This window comes from Sus scrofa, chromosome 13, assembly GCF_000003025.6.
Source record: "Sus scrofa isolate TJ Tabasco breed Duroc chromosome 13, Sscrofa11.1, whole genome shotgun sequence".
In the NCBI taxonomy this organism is placed as follows: domain Eukaryota; kingdom Metazoa; phylum Chordata; class Mammalia; order Artiodactyla; family Suidae; genus Sus; species Sus scrofa.
The window spans coordinates 18,656,636-18,677,833 of record NC_010455.5 but is presented as its reverse complement, the minus strand read 5'-3'; the positions used below and the strand labels follow the sequence as shown (position 1 = coordinate 18,677,833).

The window sequence follows — 21,198 nt, the reverse complement described above, 5'->3', positions numbered from 1 at the left end:
CTCTTCCCTCTACTGTTTCAAAAAGTATGTATCAGTGGAGGGCTGGGGTGGAGGGAAAGGAAAGAGGAATTATAACTCAAATACTCTAGCACTAATCAAACTGAAGGTATTGTCAAGCCAAAGATCAACTGGAACGGTCAGGTCTGTGTTACAACTAGGCTATTAACTTTTAATGTTTTGAGTATAATCTAAGAAAAATCCTTGGAGATCCTGTCGTGGCGCAGCAGTTAATGAATCCAACTAGGAACCATGAGGTTGAGGGTTCAATCCCTGGCCTCGCTCAGTGGGTTAAGGATCTGGCATTGTTGTGAGCTGTGGTGTAGGTTGCAGACGCAGCTTGGATTCCGTGTTGCTGTGGCTCTGACGTAGGTCAGAGGCTAAAGCTCCGGTTAGACCCCTAGCTTGGAAACCTCCTTATCCTGCGGGAGCGGCCCTAGAAAAAGACAAAAAGACAAAAAGACAAAAAAAAAAAAAAAAAAAAAAAAGATCCTTAAGTGTCTAGTAACAGTAACTATCTAAGTAAACCACTCATGGAATGATGGATAGCTATTTAAAATGGTGGTTTTGAAATTTCCCTTGTGGTGCAGTGGGTTAAGGATCTGGCGTTGCCACAGCTGTGGTATAAGCCCAGGAACTTCTACACACTGAGGGTGTGGCCAAAATAAAGAAATAAATATATAAATAAAATAAAACGGTGGTTTTGAAGGCTACATGCTAAAGGAAAATGCCTGTTATAATGTTAAGTGAGAAAATACTATATTAAATTGGAGACATAGTATGATCACTGTACAACTCAATATAAAGGTTTATATAGCTGGTAGCATATATTCAGTATAATAGGCTAAGATAAATATATTTATATTTTTTTGTCTTTTTGTCTTTTAGGGTTGCACCAATGGCATATGGACATTCCCAGGCTAGGAGCTGAATCGGAGCTATAGCTGCCAGCCTAAACCACAGCCACAGCAACACAAGATCTGAGCTACGTCTGCGACTTACACCACAGCTCATGGCAACACCAGATCCTTAACCCACTGGGTGAGGCCAGGGATTGAACCCGCATCCCCATGGATGCTAGTGGGGTTCATTAACCACTGTAGGCTAAGACAAATTATTTAAAACTGACAAATACCTACCGTCTAAATAAGAAAATTTTAAGACATAAAAGCCACTAATTGAAAAAAAAGAGAAAGGTTAAGAAGAAACTTACATTCCCAGCTGTGTTCATGACTGACTTGATTTCCCTTTTGCATGCCTTCAGGGACTTCATTTGGATATAAGCTCTTACTTTATACTGCCAAAGGAAAAAAATGCTTTTATGTAAGAACTGTGGGGGATTTACACATGCTGAAGTAAAATTAGACACAATCTGTTTACAATCATACCAGTTACTTGCAAAAGTGAGTATAAAATTATCTTAAATAATGTATTTTGACTGTGTGCTTGGAATACAGTTTTAAAACCTAAAACGTGACAGGATGAAATTTCTACTTAACTTTCAAGCAAAAATCCTACCAATTCTTACCTACATATGGCTAACAATAAATTTCAAAATTCTACAAACTGATTTTACCATCTAATACATTCTCAGGATATTTCTATCAATTTTTTATAGAGAAATAAAAGAAATAATATTAAAAAAAAGAAATGATATTGCATTATCATCTTTTTTTTTTTTTTTTTTTTTTTTTTTTGTCCTTTGTCTTTTGTCTTTTGTTGTTGTTGTTGTTGTTGCTATTTCTTGGGCCGCTCCCGCGGCATATGGAGGTTCCCAGACTAGGGGTTGAATCGGAGCTGTAGCCACTGGCCTACGCCAGAGCCACAGCAACGCGGGATCCGAACCGCGTCTGCAACCTACACCACAGCTCACGGCAACGCCGGATCGTTAACCCACTGAGCAAGGGCAGGGACCGAACCCACAACCTCATGGTTCCTAGTCGGATTCGTTAACCACTGCGCCACCACGGGAACTCCTGCATTATCATCTTAAGCAAAATATATTCAGAAGGATAAATGTGCCTCTAAACTGTAATACTTTTGGAGTTCCCATTGTGGCTCAGAGGTTAACGACTCCAACTAGGAACCATGAGGTTGCGGGTTCGATCCCTGGCCTTGCTCAGTGGGTTAAGGATCCAGCGTTGCTGTGAACTGTGACATAGGTTGCATACACGGCTTGGATCATGCATTGCTGTGGCTCTGGCGTAGGCCGGCAGCCACAGCTCTGATTAGACCCCTAGCCCGGGAACCTCCATATGCCGCAGGAGCAGCCCTAGAAGAGACAAAAAGATAAAAATAAATAAATAAATAAATAAAAATAAACTGTAATACTTTAAAGCCAAATAAGCATACATGTCTTCTATTATTTACTGTTTTCAATGACCTATCATATTTTTCATCATTTATAAGTAAATTTATGTGACATATAACTCTGAACATTTACGCTACCTGATGTATCTTTGACTTTGCAGCTTCTATGAGAGCTCCGCTTTCACCTTTATGGTTAGACGTGTCTTTGTTGGTGTTATTACCAGCCTGCAGGGTGGTGAAACAAAGTTAACCAAAATGAAGTGCTTTTGAGGATAAATGATATCATTGATTTCCAAGTGAGTTAATCTGAATCACCTACAGAGCATTTTCAAAATTACGAATCCCAGGTCCCAGAGATTCAGGTTTAAGAGTTTGTAGTGAGTGACAGGAAATTACTTATTAGCAGCTCACAGTTGAGCATATGATGGGCTTGGTTTAAAAAGCAAGGATATTACTTGGGCAAAATTCAGATTACCCTTCTAAAGCCCAGGACAGATGTCATCCCCTCTTTAAAAATTTTCTCAGGTGTAAACACTGCCAACAACATCATGCCCTAGAGAGTTCCCTTGTGGTGCAGCAGGTTAAGGATCTGGCATCTCTGGCCCAGGAACTTCCACATGCCCCTGGAGCAGCAAAACAACAAGAAAACCCCAAACAAAAACGCATCATGTCCTTAACCCAGAGTAAACTGTTCAAAGTCCTTCACGATGTGACCCATATTTGAGTTGCCAGGTTCATCCCTAATGATCTCCCCATATTTCTCAGGTCTTCGCAGGTGAGATGACCAGAAATCCTGCCTACCCACCACTCTCACACCTTTATACTCTCCTCTGCCAGGATGATCATCCTGCTTCATCCTTCCTCTTCTGACTTATTGAACAATTATATCTTTAAAGGCTCCGATCAAACATCCAAACTGCTCTGAAACATTCCCTAACCTTCTTCCTTCCTATCCATCAATAGATGTTGCCCATTTTTATCTTTCCATAAGATCTGAATTCCTTGAAAATAACTGCAGTGATCATTGGTCACTTTAGTAGCACATAAGCATCTACTGAAATGAATTCCATTTCATCAACTATTACAAGTATTGGCCATAAAAAAAAATGAAACATTTTAATTTACTACACAGTATGTGGGAATAATGCTAAGATTATTTAACTGAGCACTCACACATGTACACTTGAAAAAAGCAATGTTAGATTTTTATTTTTAAATCTCAAGAACTTATATAGGCAGAAAGAAAGGTACTGATATCTGTTTCTGCAAATACTCCATTTTTAACAAAGGGACGGGAACTGGACAAAATAAGGACCATCCTTTGGCAGCCAGGCGCATAGGCAAAATGAAAACCATGAGAACCAACCAACCAACTAAACAAACAATCAAAAAGGAGTTCCCTGCTGGCTCAGTGGATTAAGGATCCAGCATTGTCAATGTGACATAGTTTTGATCCCTGGCCTGGGAACTTCTGCATGCTTCGGGTTTGGTTAAAAAAAAAAAAAAGAAAGAAAGAAAGCCACAAGAACCAAGATGTATTCTCAAAGTAAATCAAGTCTCCCCAGAACATGGGGAAGCTTAATTGTCATAAATGTGTGCTCTTTTTGAAGAACTTTAAGGATGAAATTTTCCCCAGTGAAAGTTGTAAAATTGCAAAGTTATGGAATTTTGTGGTCTTTTTTTCCTTTTCTTTTTTTTTTTTTTTTTTCCGGTTTTTAGGGCCACAACCATGGTATATGGAAGTTTCCAGGCTAGGGGTCCAATTGGAACTGAAGCTGCCAGCCTATGCCACAGCCACAGCAACTAGGGATCCTTAGAACCCAGGTCCTCATGGATATTAGGCGGGTTTGTTACTACTAAGCCACAACAGGAACTCCTGGAATTTTGTTGGCTTAGTTCTAATCTTCATATTCTGCAAAACTAGTATCTTGCACATGAAAAGATGTTAACATACATCCTTAGCCATTAGAGAAATCAAAACTATTATGAGGTACCACTTCACATCCATTAGGATGGTTACAATTTTGAAAGGACTGAGGGCTGGGAGAATGTAGAGAAGCTGAACCCTCAAAAGTTGCCAGCAGGAGTATAACATGGCGGAGCTACTGTGGAAAACAGTCTGGCAGTTCCTCCTAAAGTTAAACATAGAGTACCCATATGATCCAAGAATTCCACTCTGAAATACACACCTAAGAGAACTGAAAACATATGGTTTGCACAAAAACTTGTACACAAACATTTGCACCAGTATTATTCATAACAGCCAAAAGAGGAAAAGAACCCAAGGTTCATCAGCTAATGAACAGACTTTCTAAAAGTGGCATATCCACATAATGGAATATTACTTGGCTATAAAGAAGAATGAAACACATGACAAAGGAATGCTATAGGCTACAACATGGTAAATTTTGAAAATAACATGCCAAGTGAAAGAAGCCAATCATAAAAGGTCACATAGTGTACGATTCCATTTATATGAAATGTCCACAAATCCACAGACATAGAAAGTAGATTAGTGGTTGTCAAAGGCTGAGGGAAGGAGGGAAAGGGAATGAATGCTGACAGGTACAAGGTTTCTTTATGGAGTGATGAAAATGTTCTGCAATTTCGACAGTGGTGATAGTTGTACAACTCCGTGAGTATACTAAAACTCACCGAATTGCACACTTCAAAAAAAATGTATTTGTACATGGGAATATATTTGTGCATGGGAATTTTATTTCAATAAAGCTGTGAAAATAATATTTAATAACCACAAACATTAACCACACTTTAAATTTTAGTCTGATCACTTCAGAAAACTCACCTCATTCTTTCCATTTTTGTTATTGTTGCCCTGTGAAATCATTTTTTCCAAAACAGCAAGAAGATGTAAAGCTTTCTCAGCTTGGTAGGTTAATATATAGAGGTCTACAAGCAAAAAACACACTGCTTGGGCAAATTTTTCTTCTGGAGGGTGGTGGGGGGGGAGAAAAACAGGAAAAGAAAAGTCATAATCAAACGTAAAGCAAACATCTCAGACCACTCCCCCCCAGAAAAAGCTCTGAAAAGCAAAGCCTGAGACTTTACTTAAAGACGAAAGCAAACTGCAATGTCAACAATGTCACTCTATTTGACATCTCAAGGCCTCTCACACTACAGATTCTAATGCCTGAACTTCCTTTGGCAAAACACCTACCAAATTCCAGCACATGAAGTGAGGATTATTACTTTAGATGGAAGGAAACCTCAATTCCAGGACCTGCTTGGCTACTCAACAGATCTGCAGCCCCTGTATTTCACTGAACTATTTACTTATTTATTTGCCTGCACCTGTGGCACAAATAAGCTCTTGAGGCAGGGATCGAACCCATGCCACAGTAGTGACAAAGCCAGATCCATAACCTGAGCCACCAAACTCCTGCCCTTACCTTTCTTACTACCCTTACTCAAGGCTAGTAATTGTAAGCTAGTTAACAAAAAAGCGAACATTGTTCTAAACTATCTAATCTATGACTACCTGTGAAAATTTCAATTAAGCAATATACAAAATAAAATATTATACTGTCCGCTAACTTTCCAAAACACTCCTTCTTTAATACACTATTCAAGTAAGAAAGGATCAGGCACACTAAGGCAGTGATTAAACATCAAAGGGGAACAAAAATCAGTAAATCCTTATAATCAGAAATAGCATTTCTGGGAGCTCCTGTTGTGGCTCAGTGGGTTAAGAATCTGACGAGTGTACATGAGGATGCAGATTTGATCCGTTGCTCACTCAGTGGGTTAAGAATCTGGCATTGCCGTAAGCTGCGGCACAGGCCGCAGATGCAGCTGGGATCCCGGGTTCCTGTGGCTGTGGTGTAGGCGGGCAGCTATAGCTCTGATTCAACCCCTAGCTGGGGAACTTCAATATACTGCAGGTCCGGCCCTAAAAAAATAAAAAAAATAAAAAGAAGAAACAGCATTTCTAACAGTTATCTTCAAAAACTGGGGTGGGGGGGGTCAGGGCATGAAATAATTATAAGAAAACCTGTGTTTTTGGGTGTTCTACGCAGCAGAAATGAATCTGACTAGGAACCATATGGCGGGTTCAATCCCTGGCCTTGCTCAGTGGGTTAAGGATCCGGTGTTGCCGTGAGCTGTAATGTAGATCGCAGACTAGCTTGGATCTGGCACTGCTGTGGCTGTGGTGTAGGCCGGTGGCTACAGCTCTGATTAGACCCCTAGCCTGGGACCTTGGGTAAGGCCCTAAAAAGACAAAAAAAACCACCCAAAAACCAAAAACCAAAAAAAAAAAAAAAAAAAAAAAAACCCAAAAAAAACCCCAAAACCTGGATTCATCTAAAAGTGATATAATTTTTCTTTGGGAGCACTGGTGACATATGCCACAGCTGTGGCAATGCTGGATCCTCATGTCCACTGTGCTGGGCTGGGAATTGAACCCACACCACCATCAAGACAACATTGGGTTCTTAACCCACTGAACCACAGGGGGAGCTCCTAAAAGTGATAAATTTTTATTTTTTTTTAACCATTAAGAAAACTTGTCACAGCTTTTTTTCTTTCTTTAAACACATGTAATTCTGATTTAGGTTATCTAGGTAACAGTACCAGGGACCTTTGCAAGTATAAGAAGACAGGCAAATTTTGGACTTGACAGACAACATACCAAAAGGCTCTATAAACTGATAAAGTTTTTCACCAACTGATATGGCTTCTGTGTACTGCCGCAGATGATAAAGAATCACTGCTTGATTGTAATACAACATGCTATTTTCAACATCATCTAATCCATCCATTTCTTCAACAGCAGAATGGACCTGCAAAACAATCGACAGGGATTGTGTTCCAACAGTAAGAAAATAAAGGTAAAAATTGAAAGAATCTGTATGAATAAACAGAAACATAGGCCAACATTTCTTACTCTTGAAATTTCCACATTTCCAACAGGACCTCTAGATTTTAATTACTCTCACATACTAAAAATCAAATATTTGTCATAGTAAAATTTTGTTCTTCAATGTGGCTTCTGAGTTGGATTCCCACTCATGTGGCCTCAGGTAGCAAGAGGCTAAATAGGGAGTGTGCAAAACTCAAAATAACCTTTCCTATGAGAATGATTTTTTTTTCTTTTTATGGCCACACCTGCAGCATAAGCAAGTTCTTCGGCTAGGGGGTCAAATCAGAACTGAAGCTGCCGGCCTATATCACAGCCACAGCAACATTGGATCTGAACCACATCTGCAACCTATGCCACAGCTTGCGGCAATGCTGGATTCTTAAACCACTTAATGAGGCCAAGAATCAAACTTGCATCCTCACGGACTGGATGTTAGATTCTTAACTGGCGAAGGCACAAAGGGAACTCTGAGAACGTTATGATATATACATAAGCTAGATTCCATTTTGTAAATACCAAAGTAAATTTAAACATGAACAAACAATACCTAACTACTTGACTATGTGCCAGGCCTGCTACGTTAAATCCTTTATAGAGAATACCTCATTTACCCTTCCCATACCTCAATGACATAAATATTATTTCCATCTTATAAATAAGGAAACCAGCACAAAAGGCTTAATTATCCTGCCCAAGGCCAGATAGCCAGGAAGTTTATTTTCTGATTTTCCTATTGGGTTCTTTGTTCCCATAATAAAAAAAAATAGATTTTTCAAAGCAGTGAACAACAAAAATACACCTTGTCAAGCATTGAGGTAAAAACAGGCTTTTAATGGCCTCACTAGAACCTTAACTTCCACATCTGACACCAAAAGTCATAACACTTTGCATTTTAAAGCTAATGACTATCTGTATATCCACTTTCTATAAGCTGCAGCAATACGCTTTTAAATTTTAATCGTTTCACATTCTCTACTTCCATGTAACACATTAAAATGAAATTTTACCTGTATTAAAACTTATCTTTACATTGAGAATGGATAAGCAATGAGGTTCTACTGTATGGCCCAGGGAACTATGGGATAGACCATGATGGAAGATAAGAAAGGGAGTGTATATATACATATGCATGACTGGGTCACTTTGCTGTATAGCAGAAATTGGCACAATACTGTAAATCAACTATATTTCAATAAAATTTTAAAAAACCTTATATTTGCCATTATGAAGAATGCAACAAATTGTTGTAGAAGTTTAGGTAATTAATTCTGACTGGTATTTCTCTAAATTAAACAATGGAACTTTTTTTTGGCCACGCCCATGGAGTGTGTAAATTCCTGTGCCAGGGATCAAACCCACGCCACAGCTGTAATCAGAGCCACAGCAGTGACAATGGCGGATCCTTAATCTGCTGAGCCACAAGGGAACTTCAGGGGAACTTTATTTTTAAATTTTATGGCTGCACCTGTGGCACATGGAAGGTCTTGGGCCAGGGATTGAATCCGAGCCACAGTTGCTGACCTACACAGCAATTACGGTAACAATGGATCCTTTAACCCATTGTACCAGGCTAGGTATGGAACCTGTGCCTCAGCAGCAACCCAACCTGCTGCAATAAGATTCTTAACCCACTGCATTACAGCAGGAACTCTGACTAGAACTTTAATATACAGTTGGTCCACTGTATTCACACGTTCCACATCCATGGATTCAACCAACCACAGACTGAAAACACATGGGGAAAAAAATGTCAGAAAGTTCTAAAAAGCAATATTCGAATGTGATATGTGCTGGCAACTATTTACATTGTATTAGATATTATAAATAACCTAAAGATTATTTGAAGCATACGGGAAGATGGCATGATGTGGCTAGGTTATATTAAAACATTATGCTATTTTATTTATTTTTATTTTTAAATTTTTTTGTCTTTTCTAGGGCCACACCCGTGGCATATGGAGGTTCCCAGGCTAGGGGCCTAATTGGAGCTGTAGCCGCCAGCCCACGCCACAGCCACAGCAACCTCAGGATCCGAGCTGCGTCTGCCACCTACACCACAGCTTACAGCAATGCCAGATCCTTAACCCACTGAGCGAGGCCAGGGATCGAACCTGCAACCTCATGGTTCCTAGTCAGATTTGTTAACCACTGAGCCATGATGGGAACTCCCATTATGCTATTTTATATAAAGATTTTGAGTAACTGTGGATTTTGGTACTGCAGGGAGTCCTGGAACCTTGAACTGGTTAATGGCAAGGAACATGAAGTTCATGATACAGAGTGGTTTGTAATTAGACTTCTGCAGACTTCAATCACCCATGTGTTGAGTTTGATGCAGGGGTGGGGGAGGGATGTTAATGCTAACAATTGGTCCAAGCTGACCAATAGCATGAGCATCTCAATGAGTTTTGTGGTTCTTTATAATCTTTAATTATCAAGTCACTATCTTCAAGTGATTAAAAAAATCTTTTTAAATGGAGAAAACTCAATTTCCCAAGAAAAATAACACTTCTTGGTAGTTATACAATGGAGAGAGAATGAGCTAAGAATGGGATAATTCTTAGCCAGAAAAAGGGGTCCTGGATAAATTAAGGAGTTTTGGTTTCAGCAATGATTGAAATTATGAATAACTTTTCCACATTTTCTATAATTCACCAAAATAATCTAGTAATTGCTCCAACCAGAACAAAGACTACTCATTAAATAAGATGAAAATGAAAGTGGAACAGAATGAAAAGGTGTGTCATCAAATGAACCTATCTACAAAACCAAAACAGACTCACAGATGTGGAGAACAGACTTGTGGCTGCCAAGGGTGAGGGAGGAAGGAGAGGGATGGCTTGGGAGTTTAGGGTTAATAGATGCAAACTTTTATATTTAGTATAAATACATAAATAAATAAATATTAAAATTATTAGGCTCCTCAAACCGCAATTTAAAATTGAGATAATGGGAAACTCTTGTCCTGGCGCAGCAGAAACGAATCCGACTAGGAACCATGAGGTCACGGGTTCAATCCCTAGCCTCACTCAGTGGATTAAGGATCTGGCGTTGCTGTGAGCTGTGGTATAGGTCAGAGACGTAGCTCAGATCCCACATTTGCTGTGGCTGTGGCATAGGCCGGCAGCTGTAGCTCCGATTAGACCCCTAGGCTAGGAACCTCCATTTGCCACAGGTGCAGCCCTAAAAAGCAAAACAAAACAAAACAAAAGAAATTAAAAAATAAAACTGAGATAACAAGTACCTATGCCAAGGGTTGGATGTGAGGATTATATGAGATAGGGAATAAAAAGCACTTAATATGAAATTTGGAATCAAGTAGTAAGTATCTGATGAATGGTGGCTATTATTTTCATTTTTGTTGAAGAATTTTAATAGGGTTTAAAAATTTCTTTGTTCCTATAAAGAATTATAAAGACCCTGAAGAACTTTATTTCTTTTCTTTTTTTCCCTTTTTTGGCTGTGCCTGTGGCATGTGGAAGTTCCCAGGCCAGGGATCGAACCTGAGCCCCAGCAGTGATCTGAGATGCAGCAGTGACAATGCCAGGTCCTTAACCTGCTGAGTCACTGAGGGACTCCTCTTCTAACTAAATGACATTGAGGGTGATGTATAGTATCTTCACTCCTACAAAGAATCACGAAGAGCCTGAAGGGGTCACTTATTTCTAACCACATCACATTTTATGTGATACTCCATAGTATAGTGGTACTCATGAATACAAGACGGGGGTGGGGTGGGGGTGGGGGTGGGGGGGTCCTCAAAAAGGTTTCAGGATCTTATACAGCATGAAGCAGTAATTAAAAGCATAGGCTCTAGAGTTAAAGAGAACTGGGTTCAAGCAGCTCTTATTACTTAAAAGCTTTGTATCTTTGGACAATCTACACAAGCCATCTGTACCTCAGCTTTCCCATCTGTGAAATAAGAAAATCACAGTAGCTTCTTCATAGGGCTACTGGGAAGAGTAAGTGAGATGTCCTATATAAGATTCTTAGTTACATAAAGTCTTATTACACAGTAAGCACTAATGGTCCGTTATCAGCCCTCCTGAATATCAAAGGTCTAACCTTGTGATACTGTTATGACCAGACCAATGATCAAGGCAAGCCCCAAACAATATAGAAATCAGAATATCGTCTATTTAACCGATCATCTCCTGATCCAAAATGCTAAACAATCTGCTATTACTATTAATAACTGGACCTTTGCAGGTATAAATAAGATAAAATCTCAGCAGGTCATCTTTTTCATACATTTCTATTTTAATTCTTAATCAAAACTCCAAAGCTCATTCAAATTTGGTACATTAGTTTACCTTGTTCAAGTTCAAAACTCAACGGAAAATAAAATCACACAATATACCTTTCATTTCCTGAAATAATAATTTTATACAAATAAAACTAATACCAACAAACGTTTATGATATATTAGAAATCATGCTATTAATATCAGATAAGTAGTCACATTATTTTACTTAACTAATTTTATTTCACGATTTAGAGAATACCATAATATTTTATAGTGAAATTCATTTATGTATCACCTGATTCTTCAGCTGGTTAAGTGTTTGTCTCAAACTATCTGTTGTGGTTTGGTTACTTTTAAAAAATTCAGCTACTGCTGTGTTCAAAATTATTTTATAATCATCTTTGTTTATATCTTGTAGGCAGGCAAGATGCTGCAGACATACATCATAATTTCCAGCCTAAAATAAAAACACACAAACAAAATCACATACCAACTTTAAGAATTATACATTCATTTCCAAACATATGCCATTCATTTTTATTTTGTTTATTTATTTATTTTTCTTTTTTGGCCACACCCACAGCATATGTAAATTCCTGAGCCAGGGATCCAATTTGAGCCATAGGTGTGAACTATGCCAAGCTGCAGCAACGCTGGATTCTTAACCTGCTGCACCACAGCCCGAACTCCTCATTCACCTTTATTTAAAATCTCTTAAAAAGACAGTTACTAGATGAAGTAATAGTCATGTCAATTAAGAAACTGTGTGGAGTTCCTGTTGTGGCTCAGTGGTAACAGATCCAACTAGTATCCATGAGGATGCAGGTTCGATCCCTGGCCTCATTCAGTGGGTGGGGGATCTGGTGCCGCTGTGAGCTATGGTGTAGGTGGCAGACTCGGCTCAGATCCTGAGTTGCTGTGGCTGTGATGTAGGCCAGCAGCTGCAGCTCACATTAGATACCTAGCCTGGGAACTTCCAATGCCACTAGTGTGGCCCTAAAAAGCAAAAGCAAAAAAAAAAAAAAAAAAAAAAAAAACCAAAGAAATTGTGATATGTCAATTTTACCTCAAAAAAACTGAAAAAAAAAATTGTGGATATTTCTTAAAAATCAAACTCTAAATATATGTGCATTATATCTACAAGACACACACACTATATAAGTTTATAAAATATCTATATATAATATATATTATAATCAGATATAATATACATTAGTATATACTGGTATATATTACTATCAGGGTGTAACAAGGCTAGCCAAGAAAGGTAATATGATTATTCCAAATTTTAATTTGTAGTATACCTTGCATACCCAAGTATCAAGTTCTTCAGCTTACATGAATGCAACCTGCTAATCAATAAGGTTTTCTTTCACATTATTTTGTTTGTTTGGTTTTTCTTCTTACAGCTACACCTGCAGCATATGGAAGTTCCCAAGCCAGGGGTCAAATCAGAGCTGCAGCTGCCAGCCTACTCCACAGCCACAGCAACACCAGATTCAAGCTGCATCTGCAACCCATGCAGCAGCCTGAGGCAACAATGGATCCTCAACCCACTGAGCAAGGCCAGGGATCAAACCCACATCTGGCGCCACAAAAAGAACTCCTCTTTCACATTGGTTAATATCAGAAAAATTAAAGTTCTGACAACAAACTTCTGAGGTTCCATTATAAAGGATAGTCAAGGAAAAGAACTGAAGAGACTAGTGAAATGAAAAGCCATTCCCATATATTTACAAATCTAATTTTAAGAGACATAAAAACAAAACTATGACAGTTAAAATATGTTTATGGAAGCAAAAACTTGGGAATGGCTCAAATCACTCCCATTCCTTTCATCATATTTAAACTAAAATTAAAAAAAAATTAAACCTAAGTAATCTCTAAACTTTAACTCTTGAATCAGTACAGAACAAAAACTATACATTAAAAAATTCATTGTGAAAAGATTCATACTTGACAGATCCTAAAGATGGCACAGATTAAGAGAAACCATTTCTTACTGTGAAAGCTTGGAAAGCATTGGTGGACAACTCCTTCTCTTGATCAGTGATCCCAGAAGACTGACCCGGTCCCTCATGTTTCTCTGCTCCCTGATCTGCAAACACACAAGTTTTGGAGTTCTTTAGAAGTAACATTTTTGCAGTGACTGTAGTTTTCCTCTTAACTGTTTTCTTCCTACTGAAGTTGCCAGTTACCTCTCTCCACTAAAATGGCCAGTGGGTTTTTTTTGTTTGTTTCTTAGTTTCTTTCTTTTTTTTTTTAGGGCCACACCCATAATTTCCTGGGCTAGGGGTTGAACTGGAGCAGCAGCAACAGTTCTTTGCCACAGCAACACCAAATCCGAGGCGCATCTGTGACCTACGCTGTAGCTTGTGACAACACCAGACCCTAAACTCACTGAGCGAGGCCAAGGATCAAACTTGCATGCTCACGGATACTATGTTGGGTTCTTAACCTGCTGAGCCATAACAGGAACTCCATGGCTAGCGTTTTACATGAGGAAGGAGCCATTACTTCGAAAACTTAAGAAATGTTTCCCTTTGCCATGGAAATTGTTATATAAGGATCACAGCTCTCTCCATTAGGACATTCAGGCTGACAGCATTATGCTCTCTTAAAAATATTAGATCTCAGGGAGTTTCCATTGTGGCTCAGCGGAAATGAATCTGACTAGTATCCATGACGAACCCTGGTCTCACTTAGTGGGTTAATGATCCAGCGTCACCGTGAGCTGAGGCATAGGTTGTAGATACGGCTCAGATCTGGCGTTGCCGTGGCTGTGGCAGAGGCCAGCGGCTACAGCATGAATTCAACCCCTAGCCTGAGAACTTCCATATGCTGCGGATGCAGTGCTAAAAAGACAAAAAAAAAAAAAAAAAGTTAAGATCTCCCCTCGCCCCTGCTCCAGTAATATATCAAATATCTTATATATTCAAGAAACTATGCCAGGGCCTGGAGACATAAAGAGATTATAAACCCATGTTCAAATGCCTTCAAAAAGTTTATAACCCAGTTGAAGCACAGTAACATTTACCCATTAGAAAACTACATTGATAAGAACCCATCAGTTATTTCTAGGCAAAGAATGCTTTCAAAGACTTAGAAATCCAAAAGCCAAGACTAATACATTTAAAAAAATTTCCTTTGGTGTTCCTGTCGTGGCTCAGTGGCTAACGAGTCGTACTAGGAAACATGAGGTTGCGGGTTTGATCCCTGGCCTTGCTCAGTGGGTTAAGGATTGGCGTTGCCATGAGCTGTGGTATGAGTTGCAGACGTGGCTCAGATCCTGCATTGCTGTGGCTGTGGCATAGGCCAGTGGCTATAGCTCCGACTGGACCCCTAGTCTGGGAACCTCCATATACCACGGGTGTGGCCCTAGAAAAGACAAAAAGAGACCAAAAAAAAAAAGTTTCCTTAATATAAGTATCCATATACATTCTAACATTAACACTTTTTGCCCCATAATTTACTGTTTTAAAAATGAGATTTTTTGTTTTTTTAATTTAAAAAAAGAATCCCAAAATAAACATAAAAATCTTAGTTGAACCAAGTCTTACTTAAACAACTCAAAAATGACAACTGTTTTTGGTTTTATGGCCTCGTCTGAGGCACGCTGAAGTTCTGGGGCCAGGGATCAAACCTGTGCCACAGCTGCAACCCATGCCACAGCAGTGACAATGCCAGATCCTTAACCTGCCACGTCACTAAGGGAACTTCCTTAAGGATGACACTGTTAAGTGTGAGTATAAACTGGTACGACCTCCTGGAAAGTAACTGGCAATACTTACCTATGTACATAGCCTTGACCAATCTCATTTCTAGGCATTCACTCTACAAATACACAAAGATGTTCATCACAGCACTATTTATAATAGTGAATATCTAGAAATAACAAATATCCTACAGTTAAGAAAATTGCTGGAGGAATTCTGGTCATGGCTCAGCGTTAATGAACCCGACTAGCATCCATGAGGACACAGGTTCAATCCCCAGCCTTGCTCAGTGGGTGAAAGATCTGGCATTGCCGTGAACTGTGGTGTATGTAGGTCGCCTGCTACAGCTCCGATTAGACCCCTAGCCTGGAAACCTCCGTATGCGGCGGGTAGGGCCCTAGAAAAAACAAACAAACAAAAAGATATATAAACATGTATTTCTGAATATGTACAGAATAAAATTTGGAAGGATGTCAAACTCTTAGGGGTTACCTCCAGGGAGTGGGATGGAAGAGGGAGAGATTTCACTTTCCTTCACATTCCTTAAGTGTAAAACCAACCAGGACCTGTTCTGGATATAAAAGCCTTACTGAGCTACAACACCACTCCAGAGACAGACAGACAGACAGACAGACAGACACACATGGTTTCTAGTTTGCAGGAAAAAAAGCCTCCAAGATCTTCCCTGATATTGTGGAAAATTGACACTACACTGTAAACCAGCTATAATGGAAGAAATAAAAAATCATTTAAAAAAAAAAAAAAGGGTCTTCACTGAGAGCCGAAGGACAGATTCAAATTTGCTGTCACCCAGCACCACAGCCACAGTGACCCCAGGGTATCCAAGCTGCATCTGCAGCCTACACCACAACTCATGGCAAAGTTGGATTCCCAACACCCAGGGATTGAACCTGCATCCTCACAGGTACTACTCAGATTCGTTCTGATGCACCACAAAGGGAACTCCTCAAACATTAATTAAGTTAGGGAGGGAATGCAGAAACAAAGGAGGAGCAGTCAATAGACAACAGTGCAGGGTATAGGTTTCTCCTCAGGGAATATAGGTAACAATAATATAGCTCTGAATTCTTCAACAGAATTAAGGCTACCGGCCAGAGTGGAGGAAGGTAACTTTGGGCTGAACCGTAAGATTTTTGGACAGCCCCCTGCCACCCCATCAACCAATCAGGAGAAAGGTACACACCCTGAGCCCTCCTCCCAACTTTTGCCTATAAAAACTTTTTTTCCAAAAACCATTGAGGAGCTCAAGTTTTCTGAGCACAAGCCACCTATTCTTCTTGCTTGGCCCTGCAATAAACCTTTCTCTGCTCCAAACTCCCAGGTTTCAGTTTGTCTGGCCTCACTGTGCACTGGGCACATGAACTTGTATTTGACAACAATTGTTTAAATTTTTATAATGAATATGGGTTACTGCTTAAAAGTTTTACTTTTTAAATGTCTGCCTAAAACTAATAAAACGTTTTGGAAGTCAGATGGGGGTTGCCTTAAGAAGTCTAGTGACTGCAGTATGCATCAGGTGGAGTATGAAGAGGTATTTCTGAGTGTGTGAGCATTCATTTAATTACACGTACACTCAATAATGTGGGTATTTCTTTTTCTTTTTGCTTTTCAGGGTTGCACCTGTGGTATGTGGAAGTTCCCAGGCTAGGGGTCAAATTGGAGCTACAGCCAACAGTCGCAGCCAGGATCTGAGCTGCATCTGTGACCTGCACCACAGCTCACAGCAACACTGGATCCCTGACCCACTAAGCGAGGCCAGGGACTGAACCCACATCTTCATGGATACCAGCTGGATTCATTCTGATGCACCACAATGGGAACTCCTAATGTGGGTATTTCTTGATAACTGCCTAGAAACCTGTCTTCCAGGAGCATTTCAAAGAACTAGTCCTCAGCAGAGCTAACTTTCGGAAGCCCTGGCTTGGCACATGTCATCAATCAGTAAAGACTTCCAATTTCCCTCCCTCAAGATGGCAACATAGTACAATAAAAAGTCTTGGCTTCAGTCTGGTCTCCCCTTGGCCACCTAGCTCTGCTTACTGATGCTAAATAAGGTCACTGCTGTGGTTTGGGTACAATCCCTGGTCCAGGAACTTCCATATGCCAAGGGTATGGCCAAAAAAAAAAAGTTAAAAAAAAAAAACAACCCCAAGACTTATTTATGCACCTTAAACACACAAATTAACAATGAAATTAGATTTAATATGAACAGCTCCTTAGATCGCCAAGAAACTCCTATTATTAGATATGATAATATAACTTGTACTTAAGTGAATTTATTTAAGACTTAGATTTGACCTATAAAAAAGGCATTCTGGAGTTCCTGTCGTGGCGCAGTGGTTAACGAATCCGACTAGGAACCATGAGGTTGCGGGTTCGGTCCCTGCCCTTGCTCAGTGGGTTAACGATCCGGCGTTGCCGTGAGCTGTGGTGTAGGTTGCAGACACGGCTCGGATCCCGCGTTGCTGTGGCTCTGGCGTAGGCTGGCAGCTACAGCTCCGATTCGACCCCTAGCCTGGGAACCTCCATATGCTGCAGGAGCAGCCCAAGAAATAGCAACAATAACAACAACAACAACAAAAGACAAAAAGACAAAAGACAAAAAAAAAAAAATAAAAAAATAAAAAAGGCATTCTGGTATTTGGGCTTATCAGAATAATTATTTCTGATAATTAAAGTTAGATAAATTAGTATTTCATATCTACTTTTGCATACAGATAAGTAACTGGGAGGAGGAAAAACTAATTGTTCAATGGGGACAGCTCACTGGTTTAAGAGGACACTCAAACAACTTTTTCTTTAGAAAGCCAATAATAGAGTTATTTGTTAACTCAACTGTTTACACAATGCATCTGTTTTACAAAATAACACAATATTGTTCAGAGTGAGGGCCAATTTCTTTAAAATGTGTAAAAATGGGGACACAGGATTTCAGGACTCCAGAAAGTAAAATGAGAGTTTAGAATGAGACAGAACCCTCAACTCTGTGTATATTCATGAGACCATTTTAACAATGAACATAAATACTTTATAAAATTTTTAGGGTGCCTAAAGTGTTTAAAAAATCCATCTACATAAAGATACTAAATTTAAACCAAATGCCAAAAATTTTAGTTTGCCATCAAGTTACCTCCATAGCTTCTTCTAAAACACACCCTCCTTGGCAGTTCCCATCAGGGCTCAGCAGTAAGGAACCCAACTAGTATCCATGAGGACACAGGTTCAAACACTGGCCTCACTCAATGGGTTAAGGATCTGGCATTGCTGTGAGCTTTGGTGTAGGTGACAGATGCAGCTCAGATCCTGCGTTGGTGTGGCTGTGGCACAGGCCAGCACAACTGCAGCTCTGATTTCACCCTTAGCCAGGGAACTTCCATACACCAAGGGTGCAACCCTAAGAAGACAAAAACAAAACAAAGCAAAACAAAACAAAAAAAATAAAACACGCCCTCCTCTTAGATTAGATGACATTCCTTCATGGGACTTCTGGGCCCAAATGTCATTTATAAATTGCGATTTATAAATACAGGGAGGAGGGAAACACCCAACAATTCACCAAGGCACTGAAGAGTTTAAGCTTCTACTTTCCGCCAAAAGCAGACTGGCTCATGTGGCTACTGCTATCATCCTCTAGAACTATAAAAGTTTCCTAAAGTCTTCCAAGTAAAGAGAGACACCAACTTTAACAACAAGAGACCCTGAAATTCCCATTTCTACAGACATTTTATTTTATTTTTATTTTTATTTTTATTTTGGCTGTGCCTTCAGCATATGGAAGTTCCCTGGGGCCAGGGATCAAAGCCTTGCCACAGCAGTGTCCTGGGCTGCTGCAGTGACAATGCCATATCCTTAGCCCTTAGAGCCACAAGAGAACTCCTCGACTTTTTTTTTTTTTTTTTTTGGTCTTTTTAGGGCTGTACCCGTGGCATATGGAAATTTCCAGGCTAGGGGTGGAATCAGAGCTGCAGCTGCTGTCTTACGCCAAGCCATGCCAGATTTAAGGCATGTCTGTGATCTACACTACAGCTCATGGCAATGCTGGATCCTTAACCCACTGAGTGAGGCCAGGAATCAAACCTGCAACTTCATGGTTCCTAGTCAGATTCGTTTCTGCTGAGCCTCGACAGGAACTCCCCACTCCTAGACATTTTAGATAGCCAAGCTCAATAAATAGCCTATTACATGTTAATAATAAAAATTATTATTCTACCTACATTCTTTCACTTCAAGATAAAACTCAGAGGGAAAAACTCACTTCAGTGGTATTACTATTTTTATTTTCCTTATCTTTCTTCACTTTACAGGTTTTCTGTAAGGAACTGGTATTATTTTTTGCAATTAGTCTTTAAAACATTTGGTTTTTTGGTAATACTGACTTCTTACCAGAAAGAGTCTGCACATAATTCCACAACGTGTCTTTACTTGTCCAGAAATAGTCTCCATTGCCAATTGAAAGAGTATATGACCGATTATCTGTAAGTTTGACTTTCCTTCTACTCTGGCCTAATGAACAGGGCTGACTTTCCAGGCGAACAGAGCTTTTAGATGCACAAACCTTGACGCTTTTTAAGCCAACAGACTTCATTTCTACCAACCAATTGCCTTTAGGTTTAAACTAAGTAGCAAAGAAACACATCTCTTTTTCAAAACTGAAAAAAGTCAGTTAACTGAAAACCCAGAAACATTCTAATGTAGAAGGTTAACAATTCAAACCTAATGGAGGAGGAGCTTCCATACAAGCTCCAATTTTCAAAATATAGCTCCAACGATGTTCAAAAAAACAAAAACAAAACAAAAACCACCACATTTTTTTCCAAAGAAAAAAGAAATGTAGGCCTAAAGAAATACCTCTACACATACAAAATAGTGCTGATGCCTTTGAGAGGGAAAATTTTAAATAAGGAAGATGCCATTTCAGAGAAAAATCATTCACATTTACCAAAGCCACCATACGGCTAAGATCCGAATACCTGGCATGTGTTTTCTATCATTTGAACAAGTAGACCTACCTTAGCAAAGCCCTAGACAGAATGGCTGATTTCTACACAGCTCCAAGAACTGACATGTGACCAGGATGCCACAAACTTGAGCACCCTGTCCAGCATGGCAGAAATAAAGGAATAGAATACCAAGTATCAAGAATATCAGCATAGTGCAGTTCCCACTATGGTGCAACAGGAATGGTGGCATCTCTGGAGCACTGGGACTCAGGTTTGATTTCCCAGCTCAACACGGTGGGTTAAGGATGCAGTGTTACTGCAGCTGTGGCTTGGGTCACAACTAAGGCTCAGACCTGATCCCTGGCCCAGTAACTCCATATGCCTCGGAAGGCCAAAAAAAGAAACAAAAAAAGAGTATCAGCATACCTCGGGAAGACAGGCAAAGCAGAACAATACCACCGCTGATGAGTATTTTTATTTTCATATCTAAGACTAGTTTTCAGTCCCAGAAAAGAGATTTACTGTAGTTTTCAAATATTAATATTTGACTTCTTAATGTCACAAATTCAAAAAGTCTAATTTTTTTTTTTTTTTTTTTGCTTTTTAGGACGTTCCTAGGATAGGGGTCGAATCGGAGCTACAACTGCAGGCCTACACCACAACTCATGGCAACACCAGATCCTTAACCCACTGAGCAAGGCCAGGGATTGAACCTGCATCCTCATGGATACTAGTCGGGTTCGTTTCCATTGCTCCACAAGGGGAACTCCAAAAAGCCTAAACTTTCACATTCAACTTAGACATCTTATTCTACTTTGAGTTTTAAATTTGAAAGGGCTGTGATGAACGTCTGATTTCATTTACAAAGATAAATACCTTCAAACATAAAATTTTAACTACTTTAAATAATTTAATGTCCCAATTTAAGTAATTTGACTTAAAAAAGACAAAATTTTCTGAGAACTCAAGTTACTTATAAATCTAAAAAACTAAGCTTACAAAAATAGTGACTCTTGGGTACTCTTTACTGTCTGTGCAATAATACAGTAAGGCTTCAACTTATATTCACAAATATTAATCAATTAT

At 39.4% G+C, this 21,198-nt stretch overlaps 1 protein-coding gene across 8 annotated transcripts in view; it reads right to left on the bottom strand.

The window, feature by feature from the left end:
• Positions 1–21,198, bottom strand: part of CNOT10 (CCR4-NOT transcription complex subunit 10) — an 86,351-nt gene that overhangs the window by 58,242 nt on the left and 6,911 nt on the right. For 4 of the 8 annotated variants that reach the window (XM_021071543.1, XM_021071544.1, XM_021071546.1 and 1 more), the window contains exons 2-7: positions 13,439–13,533; positions 11,731–11,892; positions 6,959–7,109; positions 5,114–5,256; positions 2,446–2,532; positions 1,211–1,294 (exon numbers count right to left, since the gene is read on the bottom strand). In XM_021071543.1, coding sequence (XP_020927202.1) covers positions 1,211–1,294; positions 2,446–2,532; positions 5,114–5,256; positions 6,959–7,109; positions 11,731–11,892; positions 13,439–13,533 — 722 coding nt within the window. Of the gene's footprint in view, positions 1–1,210; positions 1,295–2,445; positions 2,533–5,113; positions 5,257–6,958; positions 7,110–11,730; positions 11,893–13,438; positions 13,534–19,555; positions 19,886–21,198 lie in introns of those variants that run through there. The other 4 variants (XM_021071548.1, XM_021071549.1, XM_021071551.1 and 1 more) reach the window with 3 other exon arrangements.